Raw genomic sequence first — 22,758 nt, 5'->3', positions numbered from 1 at the left:
CCATTGCCGTCAAAGGCTGATCATATGTTAACCCAATCAGCCCTGGGATCATTCTCGTGAACCTCCTCTGGACCCTCAATAATGTCAGCACATCCTTCCTCGGATATGGGGCCCAAAACTGCTCGCAGTCGTCCAAGTGTTTAGCTTTTGTATCATTTCTAGAAGTGGTGTGTTTTGGATGAGCCGCTACCACCACTACACTGACCTTCCCGTTTGTAACATGTACACAGCCACCTTGTGTACACAGCAACATGATAACCACTGACCAATGTCTGTTTCAGTGCTGGCCAATCTATGATTCGGTGACCTTTCAGCTTGCTATTTCTGTTCTGAACCTTCTGAGTTGGCAATTAAAATATCCTTGCTTGGTGCAGCTGGTAGAGTTCCTGCCTTACAGTGCCAGAGACCCGGGTTTGATCCTGACTACAGGTGCTGTCTGTACAGAGTTTGTACGTTCTCCCTGTGACCTGCGTGGGTTTTCTCCCACACTCCAAAGACGTAGGTTAATTGGCTTTGGTAAAGTACATTGTCCCTAGTGCGTGGGATAATGTTAGTGTACAGGAATGGCTGGTCGGCAGGGACTCGGTCTGTTTCCGCGCTGTATCTCTAAACCAAACGAGACTAATTCAATCCTTTTTGACGGGGAATAAACTTTCCACCGATGCATTTCCACAGCTGCTTGGTGAGGTCAGTTTATTGTTGTTTATTGATCTTTGCCTGCAGGTTGGATGGAGCACTGCCCGAGATTACCACACTTTTGTTTGGGCACCTCTCCCAAAGTGGGACAGTCTTGTGGAGCGGCAACAACAAGTGACGTTTGAGGGTAAGAACTTTCAAAAGTCTCCAATCTCGCCAGAGTACAGTCTAGCCTCATTATTGCAGACATCTTTAAAATGGATATTGGATGTAACAGAACATTCGCACAGTAATAATAATAATAAATTTTATTTATGGGTGCCTTTCAAGAGTCTCAAGGACACCTTACAAAAATTTAGCAGGTAGAGGAAAAACATGTAAGGGGAATGAAATAAATAGTAGAGACATGACTAGTACACAAAGTAAAGACAGAATTCAATTCAAAACACAATATGAGGCAGTTCATGCACAGATGAAAAGGGAGGGGGACGTGGGGCTAAGGATAGGCAGAGGTGAAGAGATGGTATATGCCTGGAACATGCTGCCAAGGACGGCGGTGGAGGCAGATATGATAGTGGCATCTTAGAGGGATTTACATAGGTACATGGATATGCAGGGAATGGAAGTATATGGATGGACTGCAGGCAGCGGCAGTTAGTGTAGGAAGGAACTGCAGATGCTGGTTTGAAAAGAAGATAGACATAAAAAGCTCCAGCATTTTTGTCTACCTTTGATTTTTCCAGCATCTGCAGTTCTTTCTTAAACGTATAGAGAGAGGGTTTCGTTTGCACCCTTGTTTTGAATAAATACCCTTGTCTTAGAATAAAGGGGGGGCCATTTAAGACTGAGGTGAGAAAATAATCTTTTTTACCCAGAGAGTTGTGAATTTATGGAATTCCCTGCCACAGAGGGCAGTGGAGGCCAAGTCACTGGATGGATTTAAGAGAGAGTTAGATAGAGCTCTAGGGGCTAGTGGAGTCAAGGGATACGGGGAGAAGGCAGGCACGGGTTATTGATAGGGGACGATCAGCCATGATCACAATGAATGGCGGTGCTGGCTCGAAGGGCCGAATGGCCTCCTCCTGCACCTAGTTTCTATGTTTCATGCATCTTGTGATGGAGACCGTAACCAATAAAACTAATCATGCCAACGTCTGTGTTATTTTGTTTTTTTTCCCAGCTTACTATCTTCCAAAGGATGAAAATGACTTCTACCAGTTTTGCTACGTCACGCAGAAGGGTGAAATCCGTGGGGCCAGCACACCCTTTGGTTTCCGGCTAATGGGCCACAGCACATCTGAACGGCTGGACAGTGACTCTTCTCAAGAGATGCTCATCATCACCACACAAGTGAGATATTTCTTTCAAAGCACATCCTCCTTTTCTCAGTTGTCCACGTAGGCTCAGTGGCGCGGCGGGTGGGGCCGCTGCCTCACACTAGGCAATAGACAATAGGTGCAGGAGTAGAGGCCATTCGGCCCTTCGAGCCAGCACCGCCATTCAATGTGATCATGGCTGATCATCCACAATCAGTACCCCGTTCCTGCCTTCTCCCCGTATCCCCTGACTCCGCTATTTTTTAAGAGCCCTATCTAGCTCTCTCTTGAAAGCATCCAGAGAGCCTGCCTCCACCGCCCTCTGAGGCAGAGAATTCCACAGACTCGCCACTCTCTGTGAGAAAAAGTGTTTCCTCGTCTCCGTTCTAAGCACAGCGCCAAGAGATACGGGTTTGATTCCGAATAGTGAAAGGGCTGTATCGAGTAGATGTGGAGAGGATGTTTCCACTAGTGGGAGAGTCTAGGACCAGAGGGTTTTATCGAGGGCCATGACCTGCGTGGGTTTTCTCCGGGCGCTCTGGTTTCATCCCACACTCCAAAGACCTGCAGATTTGTAGGCTAATTGGCTTTGGTAAAATTGTAAACTGTGCCTAATGTGTGTAGGATAATGTTAGTGTGCGGGGATCGCTGGTCGGTGCAGACTCGGTGGGTCGAAGGGCCTGTTTCTGCTCTGTATCTCTAAACTAAATTAAATGTATTTTAGTGGAATTGTGGGTGGTAATCGAATTGGTGTCAGGGGTTGGCTGTGACAGTTCTGAATAACGCCAGAGTCAAGGAACTGTGAAATGCCAGTGTTTGTGCTGCTCCTGCCTCCTGCCTCGATTAAAGTCGTATTGCTTTTCGGGTTGATTTCGATACAGTTCGTCTTTTCACAAGTCTCCTGGCAAGCACGGCTGAAGTTTGCTGGATGGGTTTTAAGAGGCAGGGGTTTATATTTTGACATTTTCCAAAAGTTAGGTGCGGCTGCAGGGTTTCTCGGTGTGACTGTGAGCTGTGGTTACACTTTTATCTAGGAATCTAAGTTGCAAATGTTTTAAATCAGTAATGCTCATAAAAGCGAGCCCTGGTCTGCTATTCCTTTATCTGTGACCCCCGAGTATGCGTTCTACAGCCAGATGTTATTAGGCAGTCCTTTCACCGTCCAGCATTCTGGAATGCTGACAGTGCTGTTCCTCCCAGCCTTTTTTTCTTGCTCCAATAAAAAAAAAAGACCTGGGAATGCTGGAATGTTATGGTGGGGGGTGGGGGTGGGGGGGGACATTCTTATCTCCATTTTCATACTGCTAGCTGAACAGCCCCTTTAAAATGGACAGGCTAGATGCAGGAAGATTATTCCTGATGTTTGGGAAGTCCAGAACTAGGGGTCACAGTTTAAGGATAAGAGGGAAGTCTTTTAGGACCGAGATGAGAAAATCATTTTTCGCACAGAGAGTGGTGAATCTGTGGAATTCTCTGCCACAGAAGGTAGTTGAGGCCAGTTCATTGGCTATATTTAAGAGGGAGTTAGATGTGGCCCTTGAGGCCAAAGGGATCAGGGGGTATGGAGAGAAGGCAGGTACAGGATACTGAGTTGGGTGATCAGCCATGATCATATTGAATGGCGGTGCAGTCTCGAAGGGCCGAATGGCCTACTCCTGCACCTATTTTCTATGTTTCTATGAAATGGAGCTGTAAGTCTAGCCCATCCCTGACAGTGAAACGCCGTCCACTTTGCAACAGACACGGTGGCGCAGCGGTAGAGTTGCTGCTTCACAGCGCCAGGAGACCCAGGTTCCATCCTCACTACGGGTGCTGTCTGCACGGAGTTTGTTCGTTCTCCCCGTGACCGCGTGGGTTGTCTCCGAGATCTTCGATTCCCTCCCACACTCCAAAGACGTGCAGGCTTGAAGAACTGCAGATGCTGGTTTAAATCGAAGGTAGACACAAAATGCTGGAGTGACTCAGCGGGTCAGGCAGCATCTCTGGCGAGAAGGAGTGGGTGGTTTTTCTTCTCTCCAAGAGATGCTGCCTGACCCGCTGACTGACTCTCCACAATTTTGTGTCTACCAGGTTTGTAGGTTAATTGGCTTGGTATAAGTGTAAATTGTCCTTGGTGTGTGTAGAACAGTGTTAATGTGCAGGGATCGCTGGTTGGGGTAGACTCGGTGGGCCGAAGGGCCTGTTTCCGCGCTGTATCTCTAAACTAAACTCCACTAAACTAAAACAGGCCCGAAGAGCCAGTGAGAAACTGAAAGTCAGGGTGTACGTCAGAGAAAAATGTAGGAACAGGAGTAAATCACTCGAGTCTGTCCCACTGTTCAATGTGCTCATGGCTGATGTACCTCCAGCTTCATCTGCATCAGTGTCCTCAGGATCCCTCAATTTATTAATATTTCAGAAATATATCTACTTGTTTAAAATACCTCTATGCCCGAACCTTCTCGATTCTCCAAGGTAGAGGACCGCCCTCTGTGAGGAAAATGTTCCAATGCACCTCACCAAGCAGAAAGGTCCACACTCCCACGAGCTTGGGTGAAAACATATTGGCTGGGAATGAATGGTCTGGGGTAAAGCATTAAATTGGGTAGATATTTAGCAGGAAGTTATTAAGTGATCATTTTAAGGAATGAGAGTTGACTTGCACACAGAGCATGTAGCCGCGCTGGACACTAGTGAACTAGTCTTAATTCTATGCTTGGTGAATTATTTTCTGTGAATTATCTGCACTTAATTACTGGAAAGTGAAATCAATAATAAGCAATTATTACTTCAGTGCAGGCATCAAACAGGAAAACCCAATGTCAAGGAGGTGTCCCAACCCGAAACGTTGCCTGTCCATTCCCTTCACAGGTGCTGCCTAACCCGCACACAATACTCCAGGTGTGGTCTCACTAGGGCCCTGTACAACTGCAGAAGGACCTCTTTGCTCCTATACTTAACTCCTCTTGTTATGAAGGCCAACACGCCACTAGATTTCTTCACTGTACAGGGCCCTGGTGAGACCACACCTGGAGTATTGTGTGCAGTTTTGGTCTCCAAATTTGAGGAAGTACATTCTTGCAATTGAGGGAGTGCAGCATGGGTTCACGAGGTTAATTCCCGGGATGGCGGGACTGTCATATGTTGCAAGAATGGAGCGACTGGGCTTGTTTACACTGGAATTTAGACGGATGAGAGGGGATCTTATTGAAACATATAAGATTATTAAGGGATTGGACACGCTAGAGGCAGGTAACATGCTCCCAATGTTGGAATCCAGAACGAGGGGCCACAGTTTAAGAATAAGGGGTAGGCCATTTAGAACGGAGATGATGAAAAACGTTTTCACCCAGAGGGTTGTGAATCTGTGGAATTCTCTGCCTCAGAAGGCAGTGGAGGCCAATTCTCTGGCTGCTTTCAAGAGAGAGTTAGATAGAGCTCTTAAAGATAGTGGAGAATAGGGATATGGGGAGAAGGCAGGAACGGGGTACTGATTGTGGAAGATCAGCCATGATCACAGTGAATGGTGGTGCTGGCTCGAAGGGCCGAATGGCCAACTCCTGCACCTATTTTCTATTGTCTATTGTTAGCTCGAGTAACTCTGGTTTTGAGAGAGGCCGCTGAAGCATCTGCCTTCTCCCCTCGTTCTCCAGTCTGCCTGACGTTTTGTCTCCTTTTTAAAAAAATTTAATTCCTCCTGCAACAGGAGAAACAAGAAGAAACGGAACGGGAGAAAATTGAGCTGAAGGAGAACAATCTGAAGTTGGTAGTGGAAAATGCCACCTTGAAGGAAAAGATCAAAGAGCTTGAAACCCAGGCAGCGAAGGAAAAGGAGGAACATTTTACAGCACTGGAGATAAATAAGGTACAGTCACTCCAATTGGGTTGCTTAACCTTGCTCTCAAATATCTTGTTCATTCTGTTAGATGTTAATGCCCCTGTCCCACTTAGGAATCCTGAACGGAAACCTCTGGAGACTTTGCGCCCCACCCAAGGTTTCCGTGCGGTTCCCGGAGGTTTTTGTCAGTCTCCCTAATGGTCGAATGTGGTTTCCGCTTCTTTCATGTTCCGGCGATTATTTCAAAAAATTCTAAACCGGCCGCGAGTAAAAATAGGTTGCCGTTTTAAAAATTGGTAATTTTTTTTGTCAAAGCCGGTTGCGATGCTCTCAAATATCTTCCACTAAGGTAAGACCTTCCACTACCTGCAACCTCCGGCAACCAACTGCAACCTCCGGCAACCACCTGCAACCTCCGGCAACCACCTGCAACCTCCGGCAACCTCCGGCAACCACCTTCAACTAGCATCACAACCGGCTTCGACTAAAAAATTACCGATTTTTAAAACGGCAACCTATTTTTAGTCGCGGCCGGTTTTGAATGTTTTGAAATACTCGCCGGAACATAGAAGAAGCGGAAACCACTTTCGACCATTAGGGAGACTGAAAAAAACCTCCAGGAACTGCACGGAAACCTTGGGTGGGGCGCAAAGCCTCCAGAGGTTTCCGTTCAGGTTTCCTAAGTGGGACAGATGCATAAGGATGTTGACAGGACTTGAAGGCCTGAGCTACAGGGAGAGGTTGGGCAAACTGGGACTTTATTCCTTGGAGTGTAGGAGGTTAAGAGGTGATCTTACAAAGGGTGTATAGGGTAATGAGGAGGATCGATCGGGTAACTGCACATAGTCTTTTAGCCAGGGTAGGGGAATCAAGGAGAGGACACAGGTTTAAGGTGAGAGGGGAAACATTTAATGGGAATCTGAATGGCAACTTTTTCACACAGAGGGTTACAGGTATACGGAACGCACTGCCAGAGGCGATAGTCAAGGCAGGTGCTCTAACAACATTTGGACAGGTACACGCGTAGTAAAGGTATAGAGGGATATGGGACTAACACAGGTGAATGGCACTCGTTTACAGTATTTGGGGCATTTTGGTCGGCATGGATGAGTTGGGCTGAAGGGCATGTTTCCATGTTGTATGACTATGCCTCTACTCTAGGACGATGGGAATGTGTCAGAGGATTAGATCCAGGCCATTTGGGAGCAAACAAAAACAGATGTGTGAATCCTGAAATAAAAAATATTCCTTCAGGTCAGGTAGCATCTGTGTGTTTTGTGCTGTAGTTCCAGGTGTTTAGCTGATGGTATGTTGATATCATTCTTAGTGTGGACATGATTACTTTTGCATTCTCTCCATCACGCACCTCGCCTCGCCCACCCCCCCCCCTCACCCACTTAAATTTCTTGTCCACAACAGAAGGAGGTGACAGCACTTGAAAAGCAAACACTGGAACAGAAGGTGAAGAGCGAGTTGGAAATGAAAGCCCAGAATGAAAAGGCAGAGCACCTGAGAAAGAATCTGACTGAGAAAGAGACTGCATGTTTCAACCTGCAGAAGGAACACAAGGTAAACCTGCAATGTCACTTGTTGCCATCTATAAAGGTAACAATTTCAGACTCCCTGGAATCTGCTCACTGTGTTCATTAGGCTTGGGAATTTGCAAATACAGGCACTCCCGGAGGTGCACAACCTCGCACTCGCGAAAACAATTCTTGAAGCCAGCTGCGTCATATCTGAGTGCGCTCGCACCTTCGCATGCGGCTGTTTCTGCAAGCCAGTCAGCTGTCCTCGTGGATGCTCCCTCCATGTTGGAGCCCCCACAGTGGTCTCAGCCTCGGAGCTCATCCATCCCCCGTGGTCTCTGCCTCGTGAGCACCTCCATCCCCCGCGGTCTCCACCTTGGAGCTCCTCCATCCCCCGCGGTCTCCACCTTGGAGCTCCTCCCCCTGCGGTCGCCACCTTGGAGCTCCTCCCCCTGCGGTCGCCACCTTGGAGCTCCTCCCCCCGTGGTCTCCACCTTGGAGCTCCTCCCCCCCGTGGTCTCCACCTTGGAGCTCCTCCCCCCCGTGGTCTCCACCTTGGAGCTCCTCCCCCCCGTGGTCTCCACCTTGGAGCTCCTCCCCCCCGTGGTCTCCACCTTGGAGCTCCCCCGTGGTCTCCGCGTTGAACAGTAAATGTACTTGTGTGCTGTAGCACCTCCGTTTCTGACTTGCACAAGGATCTGCAGAGGTCGCAGAGTGTCTACATCTAATTACATGGGGTGGGCACAGCTGGTACATGGGGTGGCACAGCTGGGTACATGGGGTGGCACAGCTGGGTACATGGGGTGGCACAGCTGGGTACATGGGGTGGGCACAGCTGGTACATGGGGTGGGCACAGCTGGTACATTGGGTGGGCACAGCTGGGTACATGGGGTAGGCACAGCTGGTACATGGGGTGGGCACAGCTGGTACATGGGGTGGGCACAGCTGGTACATTGGGTGGGCACAGCTGGGTACATGGGGTAGGCACAGCTGGTACATGGGGTGGGCACAGCTGGTACATGGGGTGGGCACAGCTGGGTACATGGGGTGGGCACAGCTGGTACATTGGGTGGGCACAGCTGGTGGAGCCGCTTCCCCACATCACTGGAGGCCCGGGTGTGCGGACCGGAACTTGGGTGATATCTGTGTGGAGTTTGCACGTTCTCCCTGTGACCACGTGGGTTTCCTCTGGGTGTCCCGGTTTCACACCACATCACAAAGATAATAATAATAATAATAAATTTTATTTATGGGCGCCTTTCAAGAGTCTCAAGGACACCTTATAAAAATTTAGCAGGTAGAGGAAAAACATGTAAGGGGAATGAAATAAAATGTGTGGGTTTGTAGGTTAATTGGCCTCCATCAATTGTCCCTAATGCGTGGGGAGTGGATGTGACAGAGAACTAATGTGTGAACAATGGGATGCATGGACTCAGTGGGCCGAAGGGCATTTCCATGCTATATCTCTGAACGACCATCAACCTTCCATAGCCTGTACTTATTGTCCCTGCAGTTGTGGAAGTATCAAGCTGGCCCTTTGAGCCCCTGGTCTCACACTTGTTATTGAGCAGAGCCTGAGGATTTAGACAGTGATTTGGGCAGAACGTTGATACGTGCTTATCAGCTCCGCTTCCTTTCCTTTCTAAGAGCTTGCTGGCAAAGATGGAGACATCACAAGCGTCTCTTGAGCAACTGAAGCAGAAACATGAGAAAGCTGTGGAGAAACTGAAACAACTCCAGCAAGAAAGCAAGCGTCTCAAAGTGGAAATCAGTGCAAAGGAGACAGAGTTGACAAGGTAAAAGGGAATGGAGTTCATTGTTCTGGCACCTTTCACTGTGTGGGGGCATCTCAAAGTATGTGCAGACAATGAGGGGCTGTTACAATATAGAGGGAGCACCACAGAGGAAGATTACCACTGCGACCGATGGCTTGCTTTATCAGAAAGACACAAAATACTGGAGTAACTCAGCGGGACCGGCAGCATAGAAGGAATGGATGACGTTTCGGGTCGAGACCCTTCTTGAGACTGAGAGTTGGGGGAGTGGGAGACACCGGGATAAGTAAGGGTAAAGGGCCTGTCCCACTTACGAGAATTTCTTTCGGCGATAAGTAATGCCCCCGTCCCACTTAGGAAAGCTGAACGGAAACCTCTGGAGACTTTGCGCCCCACCCAAGGTTTCCGTGCAGTTCCCAGAGGTTGCAGGTGGTTGCCGGAGGTTGCAGGTAGTGCAAGCAGGTAGGGAGACTGACAAAAACCTCCGGGAACCGCACGGAAACCTTGGGTGGGGCACAAAGTCTCCAGAGGTTTCCGTTCAGCTTTCCTAAGTGGGACAGGGGCATAAAAAGGGTAAAGGTTGACTTTTAACTTCTCCCTCCATGCGGGACATGAGGAGGAATCGTACTGTCATACTCCCTCCCCCGACCCCCCCCCCCGCATCTTCGCATGGAAGATCTCTTCAGAGGAATTAAACAAGTCACACTGTTGCTGGGATCTCGACTCTTTGAATAGATGTTCACCTTTGGTTGAGTTTGGGTTGCACTGGCCCAAAGTGGAATCAGATGGAAAACATTAGGGGTGAATGGCAATATTCAACAAATAATTGTGAATGTTCTTGCATTTTATGCAAACAGAATTTGGCGACATGTATTTTGACTTTTATATATTTTTGGCGCTTTGATTTGCAGTTTGACGGAAGTAAAGAATAAGACCGCGAGCGAGTTGAAAGCTGCACAAGAGAACCTCGAACTAGTTCGGGTAAGGCCATTAACATCCGGGCACTGGCTTGTGTTGACAGCCTACTGCATGTGGGAGAGATTGGGGGAACATTGACTGAGACTGATGGTTATAACATAGCAAGAGATGTAGATGGGATAGACAGTGAGAACCTCCCCTGAACACATCTGTTCCCAACTTCCAAGTTCCCTTCTGCAGGATGCAAGGAAAATGGGAATTTTGCTCCAACGACATCCTGGAAAGCCAGCAAGAGTTAATCTTGGTAAATGAAGAAAAGACGCACAATGTACTAGACCCTGTTCAGCCTGAAGAAGGGTTTCGGCCCGAAACGTTGCCTATTTCCTTCGCTCCTTAGATGCTGCTGCACCCGCTGAGTTTCTCCAGCACTTTTGTCCACCTCCTATTCTGATCATTTCAGAACCTTTTGTCCTGCCCCCTCCTTTCTTCCAGCTTTCTCCCCCCCACCCCCCTTCCCCCAGTCAATCAATCTGAAGATGAGTCATCTATCCACGTTCTCCAGAGATGCTGCCCGACCCGCTGAGTTACTCAGCATTTTGTGCCCTTTTCTGTATACTGTTCCTCGAGTGTGGGTGAGCAGTGGGTTCTGAATGGGGAATGTGGATGGAATAGGTTACAGGGAAAACTTACAAAGAATGAGGTTGCTCTGCCTTGATGTACAGAAATGGCTACCACCCGTGCTATCAGGAAATGTTATTGGAGAATTCCGAGCAACCATCGTAAGATCGTTAGACAGGAGCATAATTGGGCCATTTGGCCCATCGAATCTACTCCACCATTCAAACATGGCTGATCTATTTTTCTCTCTCAACCTTTCTCCCTCTTCCTTCTCCCAGTAACCTACGACACCCTTACTAATCAAGAACCTATCTACCTCCACTTTGAAAACACACAAAGACAGCAATGAGTTCCACAGATTCACTACCCTCCGGCTAAAGAAACTAGTTTAGTTTAGGGATGCAGCACGGAAACGGGCCCTTCAGCCCACCAGGTCCGCACCTACCAGCAATTCCCGCACATTAACGCTATCGACACACCAGGGACAGTTTATAGTTATACCAAGCCAGTTTACCTACAAACGAGTACGTCTTTGGAGTGTGGGAGGAAACCTGTGCACCCGGAGAAAACCCACGCAGCACATGGGGAGAACGTGCAAACTCCGTACAGACGAGTACCTGTAATCAGGATTGAACCCGGGTCTCTAACACTTTAAGGCAGCATTTCCACTGTTGCACCACCATGCCGCCCAAACAATATTTCCTCATCTCCTTTCTATAGGTACGTCCTTTCATTCTGAGGCTGTGCCCTTTGGGCCTAGACTCTGCATCAACACCATCAGGCTCTTGAACATTGCACAACTCTTAACTTCCACACCTGCCACACTTACACACCTGACAGTTAAACATTTCTACCAACTTGCCCAACAGGAGGCAAGTTAATTCAAGAGGCAGGCTAATTCCAGTGTCCTCCAACTTGTTTTATTTTCTGCCGAATAATTGTCGTTCTTTTCCATTTCTGCTCGCTCGCCAGTTTGACGTCGAAACCCAAAAGAGAGAAAACGAGAAGTTGAAGGAGAATCTGAAGAAGTTGGCGGAGGTGCAGAGCCTGCAGCAGGAGTGCGTGGCGGAGATCAGTCGGCTGCGCCAAGCCCTGAGCAAGTCTGAGGAGCTGAAGGCTTCCAACGCCAAAGCTATAGAACAGGTACCCGCTACCCCAGCTCGTCCCTGCCCTAACACCGTCCCTTCTGCTTCCTCTCTCTCCTTGTCACCTTATTCATGAAGGGAATAGACGCACAGAGACTCTTGCCCAGAGTAAAGGAATCGATAGTCAACGAGTGATCAATGATCGGTGCTTTCTCAGTGGGTCGAAGTATCCATGCTGTATCTCTTAACAAGGCAGGCACGGGTTAATGATTGGGGACGATCAGCCATGATCGCAATGAATGGCGGTGCTGGCTCGAAGGGCCGAATGGCCTCCTCCTGCACCTATTTTCTATGTTGACAAAACTAAGCACTAGAAAGCTGAGATACTCATGTCGGCTATGTCCAGCGATCCGCGCACATTAACGCTATCTACTCACAGTAAGGTCAATGTATAGGATCTTCTAGCGGTGTACAAAATCATGAGAGGAATAGATTGGGTAGATGCGCATCACTTGCCCAGACTAGGGGAATCGAGGAGGAGAAGGGTGTAAGGTGAGGGGGGGGGAAAGAGTTAATGGGAACCTGAGGGGTATCTTTTTCACATCAAGGGTGGTGGTGTATGGAACTAGCTACCGGTGGAGGTAGTTGAGGCAGGTACATTCACACAGGTATATGGATAGTGGGAGTTAATGGGATATGGGCCAAATGCAGGCAGGTGGGACTAGTGTAGATGAGACATATTGGCCGGTGTGGGCAAGTTGGGCCGAAGGGCCTGTTTTTCATGCTGTGTTACTCTCGAACAATCACCTCTTCCACTCTATCCATGTTAGAACATAGAAGAGTACAGCACAGAAACAGGCCCTTCAGCCCACAATGTCCATGCTGTACATTATGCCAGGTTAAAGTAATCTCCTCTGCCTCACATGATCCATATCCCTCCATTCCCTGAGTATGCCTATCTGAAAGCTTATTCACTGCTAGAATCGTATATGCCTCCACTGCTCTCTGTCATTTTATTAATTTGCCCCATTATTATTTGCCTTCTCACCCTCAAGCTATGCTGTGTAGTTTTTAGTTTTAGAGAAACAGCGTGGCAACAGGCCCTTCGGCCCACCAGCTCCGCGCTGACCAGCGATCCCCGCACATTAACACTATCCTACACCCACTGGGGACAATCTTTACATTTACCGAGCCAATTTACCTACAAACCTGTACGTCTTTGGAGTGTGGGAGGAAACCGAAGATCTCGGGGAAAACCCACGCAGGTCACGGGGAAAACGTGCAAATTCCGTACAGGCATGAACCCGTAGTCGGGATCGAACCCGGGTCTCCGGCGCTGCATTCGCTGTAAGGCAGCAACTCTACCGCTGCGCCACCGTGACAGCCCTATCAAATGTTGTCTGGGTCTGTACTCGCTGGAGTTCAGAAGGATGAGGGAGGGGGGACCTCTTTGACATTACCGAATAGTGAAAGGCCTGGATTGAGTGAATGTGGAGAGGATATTTCCACGTGGGAAAATCTAGGACCAGAGTAAAGGGGCATGGCTTTAATAAGGAGATGAGGAGGAATTTATTTAGTCAGAGGATGGTGAATCTGTGGAATTCACTGTGGAGGCCAATGTCGGTGGGTATTGTTAAAGTGGGAGATTGTCAGGTTCTTGGTTAGTAATAGCCCTGTCCCACGGTACGAGTTCATTCCAAGAGCTCTCCCGAGTTTGCCCTGATTCGAACTCGGAGATTTACGGTAATGGCCGCTCGTCGGTACTCGGGGCTCTCGTGGACATTTTTCATCATGTTGAAAAATCTTCACAAGTCTTCCCGTGCTTACCTGCCGTTAGCCAGTCTTCCCGAGTACCTGCCGTTAGCGTTACGAGCCGGTAAGAGACGTCCCCGAGCTCCGACGTACCCGCTACGTTCATTCTCCGTGCTTACCACGAGTTTGATTTTTTTTTTTAACTCGGGAGAGCTCTTGGAATGAGCTCGTACCGTGGGACAGGAGCTTTAAGGGTATTGGATTCTGGGGAGAAGGCAGGAGAATTGGGGTTGAGAGGGAAAGATTGAATGGCGGAGTAGACTCAATGGGCCGAATGGCCTAATTCTGCCCCTCTGACTGGTAACCTCTGTTCTTGTTTGCACCGACAGCTCCAGGAGCAGGTGGAGAAGCTCCAGCAGTGCCTGAAGGAGATGGAGGAGAAGGTCGAAGAGTCCCGGCAGCAACAAGCCCAGACCAGGGAGGAGCTGAGAGCAGCACAGGCCGCTCAGCAGCAGAGTGAGAAGAAGCTGTCTGAGGCCCAGCAGGAGATCCAGCACTGGAAAAGCAAGTTTGAGACGGTCGACCAAATCTTTTCAAGGAAAGAGGTAATGATGCCGGATAACCACTTCAAAATATGTCCACGGGTTGTTTAATGTAGCTGGTAAAGGCAATCAAGAATTCACTGAAAGTATCCAATCTCCTTGAAGTTGTGGTAGCAACTCCTTCCATTTGTCTCGCACTTTTATACAGTTTTAGAACTGTGCATGTGGGCAGAATCACACAGGAACTGTACAGTTTGTCCAATCTCTCTCTATGTAGCTTTAGGAGATTAGATTAGAGAGATACAGCGCAGAAATAGACCCCTTCGGCCGACCGAGTCCGCTCCGACCAGCAATCCCCGTACACTAACGCTATCCCCAACACACTAGGGACAATTTACAATTTTTACCTAAGACAATTAACCTGTACGTTTTGTTTAGAGATACAGATATAGATTAGGAAACAGGCCCTTCGGCCCACCGAGCCCGTGCCGACCAGCGATCCCAGTTAGACTGGCTCACACAACACACAAGGGACAATTTACAATTTGTACCCAAGTCAGTTAACCGACAAGCTTGCACGTCTTTGAAATGTATAAATGAAACCAGAGCACCCAGGGAAAGCACACGCAGTCACGGCGAACATACAAACTCCACACAGACCGACATCCTGCCACATATCAATAGGTGTGCTGGTTACTAGGGTAATTGACGGTAGTAAATTGCCCCAAGTGCGTGTGTGTGTGTGTGTGTGTGTGGACAGCATGAGAATCAAGGGAACCTTAGAAAAGTACAGCGCAGGGACAGGCCCTTCGGCCCACAGTGCCTGTGCCGAACACGATGCCAGGATAACCTCATCTAATTTCCCATTCTCTGCATAATCCAAGTGACTGTTCCACACTGCCTTGTGCCACAACAAATAGAAAGAGTGCTCAAAGATCGCGGTCCTTTCTCGTAAGCTGTCGAGAATCGGGGGGGATCCTGAATACTTTAGCAAAACACCGAAGCAATAGCAGGCATCTCGAGGCCAAGGAATGGTTCCACCAAAGCTGCCTCAGCAACGTTCTTTCTCCAAATCCATCGTCAGAATGCCAGTGCTCAATGTCAGCAATGTCATTAGTGGTTTGGCTGCTCCACTAGAAGTCCATACAATTCATGTGTGTAGGGAGGAACTGCAGATGCTGGTTTACACCAAAGATAGACAAAAAAAATGCTGGAGTAACTCGGCGGGTCAGGCAGCATCTCTGGAGAGAAGGAATGTGTGATATTTCCAGTTGAGAGCCTTCCTCGGACTCAATTCGTATGGCTTAACACCAAGCTCCACAGCGTCTGCTCCCAAGATGAGGTTTCCATATGAGGGCATCTGAGATGTCCTCAATCTTTAGTGATCGCGGTCCCTCTTCCTCGCCCCCCCCCCCCAGATGCACTGAGGACATAGTTCCCCTGGTCCCTGCCGTTCACCCCACCAGCCTCTGTCTCACCTGGAAAGACTGTCGGGGTCGCTGGATGGACCACACCAGCCTCCACATCCAACACATCATCATCTCGCTAGAATTTAGAAGATTGAGGGGGGATCTTATAGAACCTTACAAAATTCTTAAGGGGTTGGACAGGCTAGATGCAGGAAGATTGTTCCCGATGTTGGGGAAGTCCAGAACAAGGGGTCACAGTTTAAGGATAAGGGGGAAATCTTTTAGGACTGAGATGAGGAAAACATTTTTCACACAGAGAGTGGTGAATCTGTGGAATTCTCTACCACAGAAGGTAGTTGAGGCCAGTTCATTGGCTATATTTAAGAGGGAGTTAGATGTGGCCCTTGTGGCTAAAGGGATCAGGGGGTATGGAGAGAAGGCAGGTACAGGATACTGAGTTGGATGATCAGCCATGATCATATCGAATGGCGGTGCAGGCTCGAAGGGCCGAATGGCCTACTCCTGCACCTAATTTCTATGTTTCTGACTTTTCCATCACCTCCATTGTGATCCCACCACCACCAATCACCTCTCCACCCCTTTCTGCCTTCTGCAGAGACAATTCCCCCCACATCCCCTTTTTTCGCTCATCCCTTCCTACCCAAACGGCCTCCATCCAGAGACCCCGACAGTCTTTCCAGGTGAGACAGAGGTCCACAAGCTCTTCCGAACCTCATCTGCAGTATTGAGTGTTGCTGTACCCCGAGACAAAGCGTAGACTCGCCGATCGTTTCGCCGAACACTCGCGTGCAGTCCGCCAAAGCCTACCGGATCTCCCAAATTGCTCACTGCTTCAGCTCCCCTTCCCATTCCCACCCTGACCTTTCTGTCCTGGGCCTCCTCCATTGCTGGTGAGGCCACATATTGGAGGAACAGCACCTCTTATTTCGCTTGGGTAGCTTGCAATCCAGCGGTATAAATGTTGAATTCTCTCATTTTAGCTAACTTCCACAAACACTGCTCTCCTCCCCCCCCCCTCCTCTCCTGCCTGGCCCCCCCCCTCCTCTCCTGGCCCCCCCCCCCCTCCTCTCCTGGCCCCCCCCCCCCTCCTCTCCTGGCCCCACCCCTCCTCTCCTGGCCCCACCCCTCCTCTCCTGCCCCACCCCTCCTCTCCTTGGCCCCACCCACCCCCTCCTCTCCTGGCCCCACCCCCTCCTCTCCTGGCCCCACCCCCTCTCCCACAATTGACCACGTTGCATCCCTCTTGCGCTCATGCCGTCTCCAGCCAACAAACAGCCTATCAGGGAACCTCCATGCCTTGGGTCATCTATAGCCGGCCCCAATTTGCCGATTTATCCTTGTTTTTTTACGCTCCCAGATTCTTCTCCCATTCTCTTACCCCCCACCCCCCCTCTCCCATCAACAATCCGACTGGTCCCGACCCAAAGCGTCACCTATCCATCTTCTTAAAAGCTGCCTGACTCACTGAGTTACTCCAGCACTTTGTGTCCATCTCTTAATTGGCACCCTGTTCTAATGTTTAATGTGGAAGAGAGATCCCAGCTGGACAGAAAACACATCCAAGATGTTCTCAAAGCCTCCTGATAAAATTGTTAACATTGTCTTCAACTCATGGGAATCCCAGTCCGTGAACCACTCGAAATGGAGTCGGTGATTCCAGGATTGGCAGTGAATATGTGTAGGAAGGAGCTGCAGATTAAACTGAAGATGGGCACAAAAAGCTGGAGTAGCCCAGCGGGTCAGACAGCATCTCTGGAGAAAAGGAATAGGTGACGTTTTGGGTCGAGACCTTTCTTCAGACTGATCAGATCATAGAAACATAGAAAATAGGTGCAGGAGTAGGCCATTCGGCCCTTCGAGTCTCTACCTCCATTCAATATGATCATGGCTGATCATCCAACTCAGTATCCTGTACCTGCCTTCTCTCCATACCCCCTGATCCCTTTAGCCACAAGGGCCACATCTAACTCCCTCTTAAATATAGCCAATGAACTGGCCTCAACTACCTTCTGTGACAGAGAACTCCAGAGATTCACCACTCTCTGTGTGAAAAATGTTTTCCTCATCTCGGTCCTAAAAGATTTCCCCCTTATCCTTAAACTGTGACCCCTTGTTCTGGACTTCCCCAACATCGGGAACAATCTTCCTGCATCTAGCCTGTCCAACCCCTTAAGAATTTTGTACGTTTCTATAAGATCCCCCCTCAATCTTCTAAATTCTAGCGAGTACAAGCCGAGTCTATCCAGTCTTTCTTCATATGAAAGTCCTGCCATCCCAGGAATCAGTCTGGTGAACCTTCTCTGTAATCCCTCTATGGCAAGAATGTCTTTCCTCAGATTAGGAGACCAAAACTGTACGCAATACTCCAGGTGTGATCTCACCAAGACCCTGTACAACTGCCGATCGGATTTGTGCTTCTTCACACTGAGTTTGTGGGAAATTGGAGCGCATAGAGGCCAAACACTGACAGTGTAGGGAGCACTTAGCATCCACTGGCACCAACCATTAGTACTTGCCACGGTGTCAGAATGAGTAAAATATACCAGTCAAAATATGTACGTCAAATATATATGTCCAAATAAACACCAGGCTCAGGAGTGGAAGCAAGTCATCCTTGATGCTGATGGACTACCTTTCAAACAGGACTGAAAGATACACAATTATGACCAATAGTTGGCCTTTTATTGATGTGTAAATCTGCAATTCCTGAAGATAAGTTGTTCCATTGGTTCATATTACATGCATGGCCTTGCATCTGAAGCCAATATGTTACTTGCTGGGTGGCTGATATTATAGATTTATGTCTGTTTGCTGAAGAATCTGCGTCTGGTAAGCCACACGAGGGATTTCTTCATTTCCTCTCCCTGTCGAAGCCGCGGTGTACTCAAAATAGTTTCCAGCACAGGTCTTGCTATGTGATGGTTCCAGCTTTTTCATGATATCACTGAATCCATCATCTAGTTTGCAGCTCCGAATGTATTTTGGGCTAGGTTGATCAAACTCCCAAGTGCGTGGCTACAAACAAACAGTAAGTAAGTTTGCAATCTTAAAATAAGTTCAACTTTACTTGGCCTTTGGTGTAGTGCATGTGATTCTAAGTCAATAGTACGTCTACTTTTAAGAAATCTTGTTGATTGATTAGGACTGATACCGTGCTGTACAGTCTTGGCCACTGAATATTGAAACAGGAGGTCAAAGGTCAAAACTTTATTTGCCATTTGTGCTTACACACATAGGAACTCTTGTGCGGTTGTTCAGAGAGTCAAGTCAAGTCAAATTAAAAAGACACACAGAAAGACACATAATCTATAAAAACATATGCTTCTCTAGAAATAAAAAAAGAAAGTGCCTAAAACCCTATATAAAGGGGAAAGTGAGAGCATTGTAACTTGCACAAACCCTATATAAAAGTGTCGATTGCATTGTAAATTGCACAGGCCCAGGAGACAATATAATATGATATAATATGATATGCTATGAGGTAGGTCAGGACATCAGTTCATTTTGTTTTGGCCAAGAGTCTCACTGGCAGGGAAGAAGCGCTTAAAAAAGCGTGTTCTGTTTGTGGCGATGCTGTCCGCTCGGCTGTGCCTGAGGTTGTATGTGCAGTTTTTGTGTTTGAGCAGGGAGTGAGCTGGATGTAGTGTGTCTCTGATGATTCTCTCTGCTCTTTTTTGACAGCGCTGTGTGTAGATTGTGTCCATGGAGGGGAGTTCCGTTCTGATAATCCTCTCTGCAGTCTTTGTGACTCTTTGCAGAGCCTTCCTCTCTGTCTGTGTGGTGTTTCCATACCACACCGTGATGCCTGTGGTGAGGATGCTCTCTATCAGTCTCTATCAGGAACTGCAGAGGCTGGTTTACACAAGATGTGCCAGAGTAATTCTGGGGTCAGGCAGCATCTCTGGAAAAAAACGTGGATAGGTGATGTTTCAGGTCTGAAGGATGAAACATTACCTATCCACATTCTCCAGAGATGCTGCCTGGCCCACTTTGTGTCCATATCAAGTGAATATCTTGAACTTTATATACAACTTTATCCAAACTCTAGGTGGTTAAAGCAGAGCACAATATAAATGTTGTACCGTGGTTTATTTCTCTGTCTTATCCACATTGGTGTTGTGTTGGATTCTTCACTCAAATGCAGTTACTAACTGAAATGATGATTTGATAGCCTTGCATTCTGCTTGCTGTCATGGCGGGTGGCTTCCTACATGTACAGGTTTCAGGTGGCAATAGACAATAGGTGCAGGAGTAGACCATTCGGCCCTTCGAGCCAGCACCGCCATTCAATGTAATCATGGCTGATCATCCCCAATCAGTACCCCGTTCCTGCCTTCTCCCCATATCCCCTGACTCCGCTATTTTTAAGAGCCCTATCTAGCTCTCTCTTGAAAGCATCCAGAGAACCGGACTCCACCGCTGATATCTGCAACCTCAGGTAGTAACATAACGTGTGTGTAATGTGATCTCGCCTACACGCAGGCACTCCATGACAGGTGTAAGGGGAACATTAAACCCGCACATAAGTCAGACTTTGGTCCGAATCCCCATCCCCTGCCCCATATATCTCGCTGAGAACATTAAGTTCATAAATGATAGGAGCAGAATTAGGCCATTTGGCTCATCACGTCTACTCCACCATTCAATCATGGCTGATCTATCTTTCCTTCTCAACCCCATTCTCCTGCCTTCTCCCCGTAACCCCTGACATTGTCTCACTAGTGCCCGGCTGCATCCAGGGTACTTTCTGCGGTGCGCTGCATTCTGGGTAACCACCACCGCCATTGCCGGCTTGTTGAGCGATTGTACAATCTGCTATTACAGTATGCCTTGATTGCACTAGGGACTGAATGCTGAATTGTTTAGGTAAGTCGCCTATTGCCTAAGTCGGGGAGTGTCTGTATAGCACAAACTTGATTCTATCATCCAGGCAAAGAGAGTGCACCAGTAAGTTCCACATTAAAGAAGGGTCTCTGCCTGAAACGTCGTCCGTCCCTTCTCTCCAGAGATGCTGCCTGTCCCACCGAGTTACTCCAGCATGTTGTGTATCCACGTTAAAGCATACAACTTTTGGCTGAGCCTCAAGACTCCCTATTGCCACACATAATACATTGTCTATAGAAGCCCTCCTAACACTGTAGTTATGTATCCATGTGTGTGTGTGTTGTGCTTATAGGCTTGTGCTGAGGGGGGCATCACTGCAAACCATCACATCCAGAAGGAGATTGCAAGTTTAAAGGCTAAACTGCTGACAGGGAAGTCTTGCTATGTACAAAAGTACAAGGAGTGCCAGAGACTGCATAAACAGATCGACAAGTTGAAAGCATTGTTGGTAGGTAGCTAGGATCTTTGTCTGAGAGTAAACAGCCTACCTGAGAGCTCCAGGGGGAAACAACAGTCCAGTTTAATTTTAAACATGCCTTTTATATGCATAATGAAATTGTAGTAACAGCTAGAGTTAGATTTGAGATCAGATGTTCAGTGAGTCTGCCAATTCTGGGACTTGCTCGCAATATCGAGTCCACAATCTCAGGAATACTGCTGTTAAATACAAAGTTTTCAGGTGATTTTATTTTGGGCTTCTTCAGAGGGGCCGGTGGAGAGTAAATTCTTCTACAATTTAATATTGGAAACCCTGGCCTTGCCATGCATGAAAGGGGAGCCTTTCCTGTGCTGTTCACTCCCATTGTTCAACCAGTGGGGCCACTTTGATCAGATTTGTCCTCGATATGTGACAATAAAGTATCATTGAACCACGTGGGTTTCCTCCGGGTACTCCGGTTTCTACCCAAGTCCCAAAGACAGCCTGTTTGCTCTGCAAATTGTCCCTACAGCGTAGCAAATGGATGAGAGAGTGGGATAGCATAGAACTAGTGTGAACAGGTGATCGATGGTCGGCATGGATTCTATGGGTGAAAGATACTGTTTCCAAGCTGAATCTCTAAACTAAACTAAAATGACTGAGATTACCAAAACATGGTATACTTTTATAAGACCATGATAGGCGGCACAGTGGTGCAGCGGTGAAGTTCCTGCCTTACAGCACCAGAAACCCGGGTTCAATCCTGACTACGGGTGCTGTCTGTACAGAGTTTGTACATTCTCCCCGTGACCACGCGAGTTTCCTCCGGGATCTCCGGTTTCCTCCCGCTCTCCAAAGACGTGCAAGTTTGCAGGTTAATTGGCATTGGTAATATTGTAAACTGTCCCTAGTGTGTGTGTAGGATAGTATGAGTGTGCGAGGATCACTGGTCGACACGGACTCGGTGGGCCAAAGGGCCAATTTCCGCACTATATCTCTAAACTAAATTTAAAATGAATTGGATCCAGAATTTGGTGACTCCATCTATCTATTCTAAATTCAATTGGAGCTAGAACTAATGTGGAACTAGTATTTTAATTTCTGTGACCAACTTGGCCGTTGACAAGGCCAATCAGTCTTGGCATCTGCCACCTCATGGGAAGATTTTAGCGAGACCTCCTCTCCCTGCCTCCCAACTTACTGAATTGTTTTCGACATTTTATCGCAAGCTCTTTCTTGCAATTTCCAAAAATAAAATCCAGTATCTGTTTTCTGTGCAACAGGAAGACAAGAACAAATGCAGCTCTCCACTCAAGGAGATTGTTGAGATCACGGAAAACGCAGAAACAGGTAGAGAAATGGAAACATGTAGAAACAAGGACTGCAGATGCTGGTTTATACTAAGGAGAGACACAAAAAGCTGGAGTAACTCAGCGGGTCAGGCAGCATCTCTGGAGGAAAAGGATAGGTGGTGATTTGGGTCGGGACTCTACTTCAGACTGGAATGAAATGGAATGATCAGTGGGGGAAGAGAGAAAGACTTAATTAATTATTTCAAATAAGTTGCCTTCAGTGTGAAGCATGTCTACAAATTTCAGTACATTATCTTAGATAAATTGGCCAGGTTAGGATTTCCAGAATTCTAAATAACGACAGATTTTAATGCTTGTGTGCGTGCGTGTGTGTGTGTGTCTGTGCGTGTGTCTGTGCGTGTGTCTGTGCGTGTGTCTGTGCGTGTGTCTGTGCGTGTGTCTGCGTATCTGTGCGTCTGCGCGCGCGTGTCTGTGCGCGCGCGTGTCTGTGTGTGTGCGCGTCTGTGTGTGCGCGTCTGTGTGTGTGTGTGTGTGCGAGTGTGTGCGCGTCTGTGTGTGCGCGTCTGTGTGTGCGCGTCTGTGTGTGCGCGTGCCTGTGTGTGCGCGTGCCTGTGTGCGCGTGCCTGTGTGCGCGTGCCTGTGTGTGCGCGTGCCTGTGTGCGCGTGCCTGTGTGTGCGCGTGCCTGTGTGCGCGTGCCTGTGTGCGCGTGCCTGTGTGTGCGCGTGC

General features: G+C 48.2%; 1 protein-coding gene across 1 annotated transcript in view; it reads left to right on the top strand.

Moving 5' to 3' along the window:
• The window catches only part of calcoco2 (calcium binding and coiled-coil domain 2), a 46,964-nt gene that overhangs the window by 4,146 nt on the left and 20,060 nt on the right, over positions 1-22,758 (top strand). Inside the window, exons 4-11 of the mRNA XM_033034774.1 lie at positions 724-823; positions 1,817-1,986; positions 5,638-5,796; positions 7,189-7,338; positions 8,944-9,092; positions 9,983-10,052; positions 11,580-11,750; positions 13,834-14,049. Coding sequence (XP_032890665.1) covers positions 724-823; positions 1,817-1,986; positions 5,638-5,796; positions 7,189-7,338; positions 8,944-9,092; positions 9,983-10,052; positions 11,580-11,750; positions 13,834-14,049 — 1,185 coding nt within the window. The remainder of the gene's footprint in view (positions 1-723; positions 824-1,816; positions 1,987-5,637; positions 5,797-7,188; positions 7,339-8,943; positions 9,093-9,982; positions 10,053-11,579; positions 11,751-13,833; positions 14,050-22,758) is intronic.

This window comes from Amblyraja radiata, chromosome 16, assembly GCF_010909765.2.
Source record: "Amblyraja radiata isolate CabotCenter1 chromosome 16, sAmbRad1.1.pri, whole genome shotgun sequence".
NCBI classification, from domain to species: domain Eukaryota; kingdom Metazoa; phylum Chordata; class Chondrichthyes; order Rajiformes; family Rajidae; genus Amblyraja; species Amblyraja radiata.
This window is presented reverse-complemented; position numbering and strand designations above follow the sequence as displayed.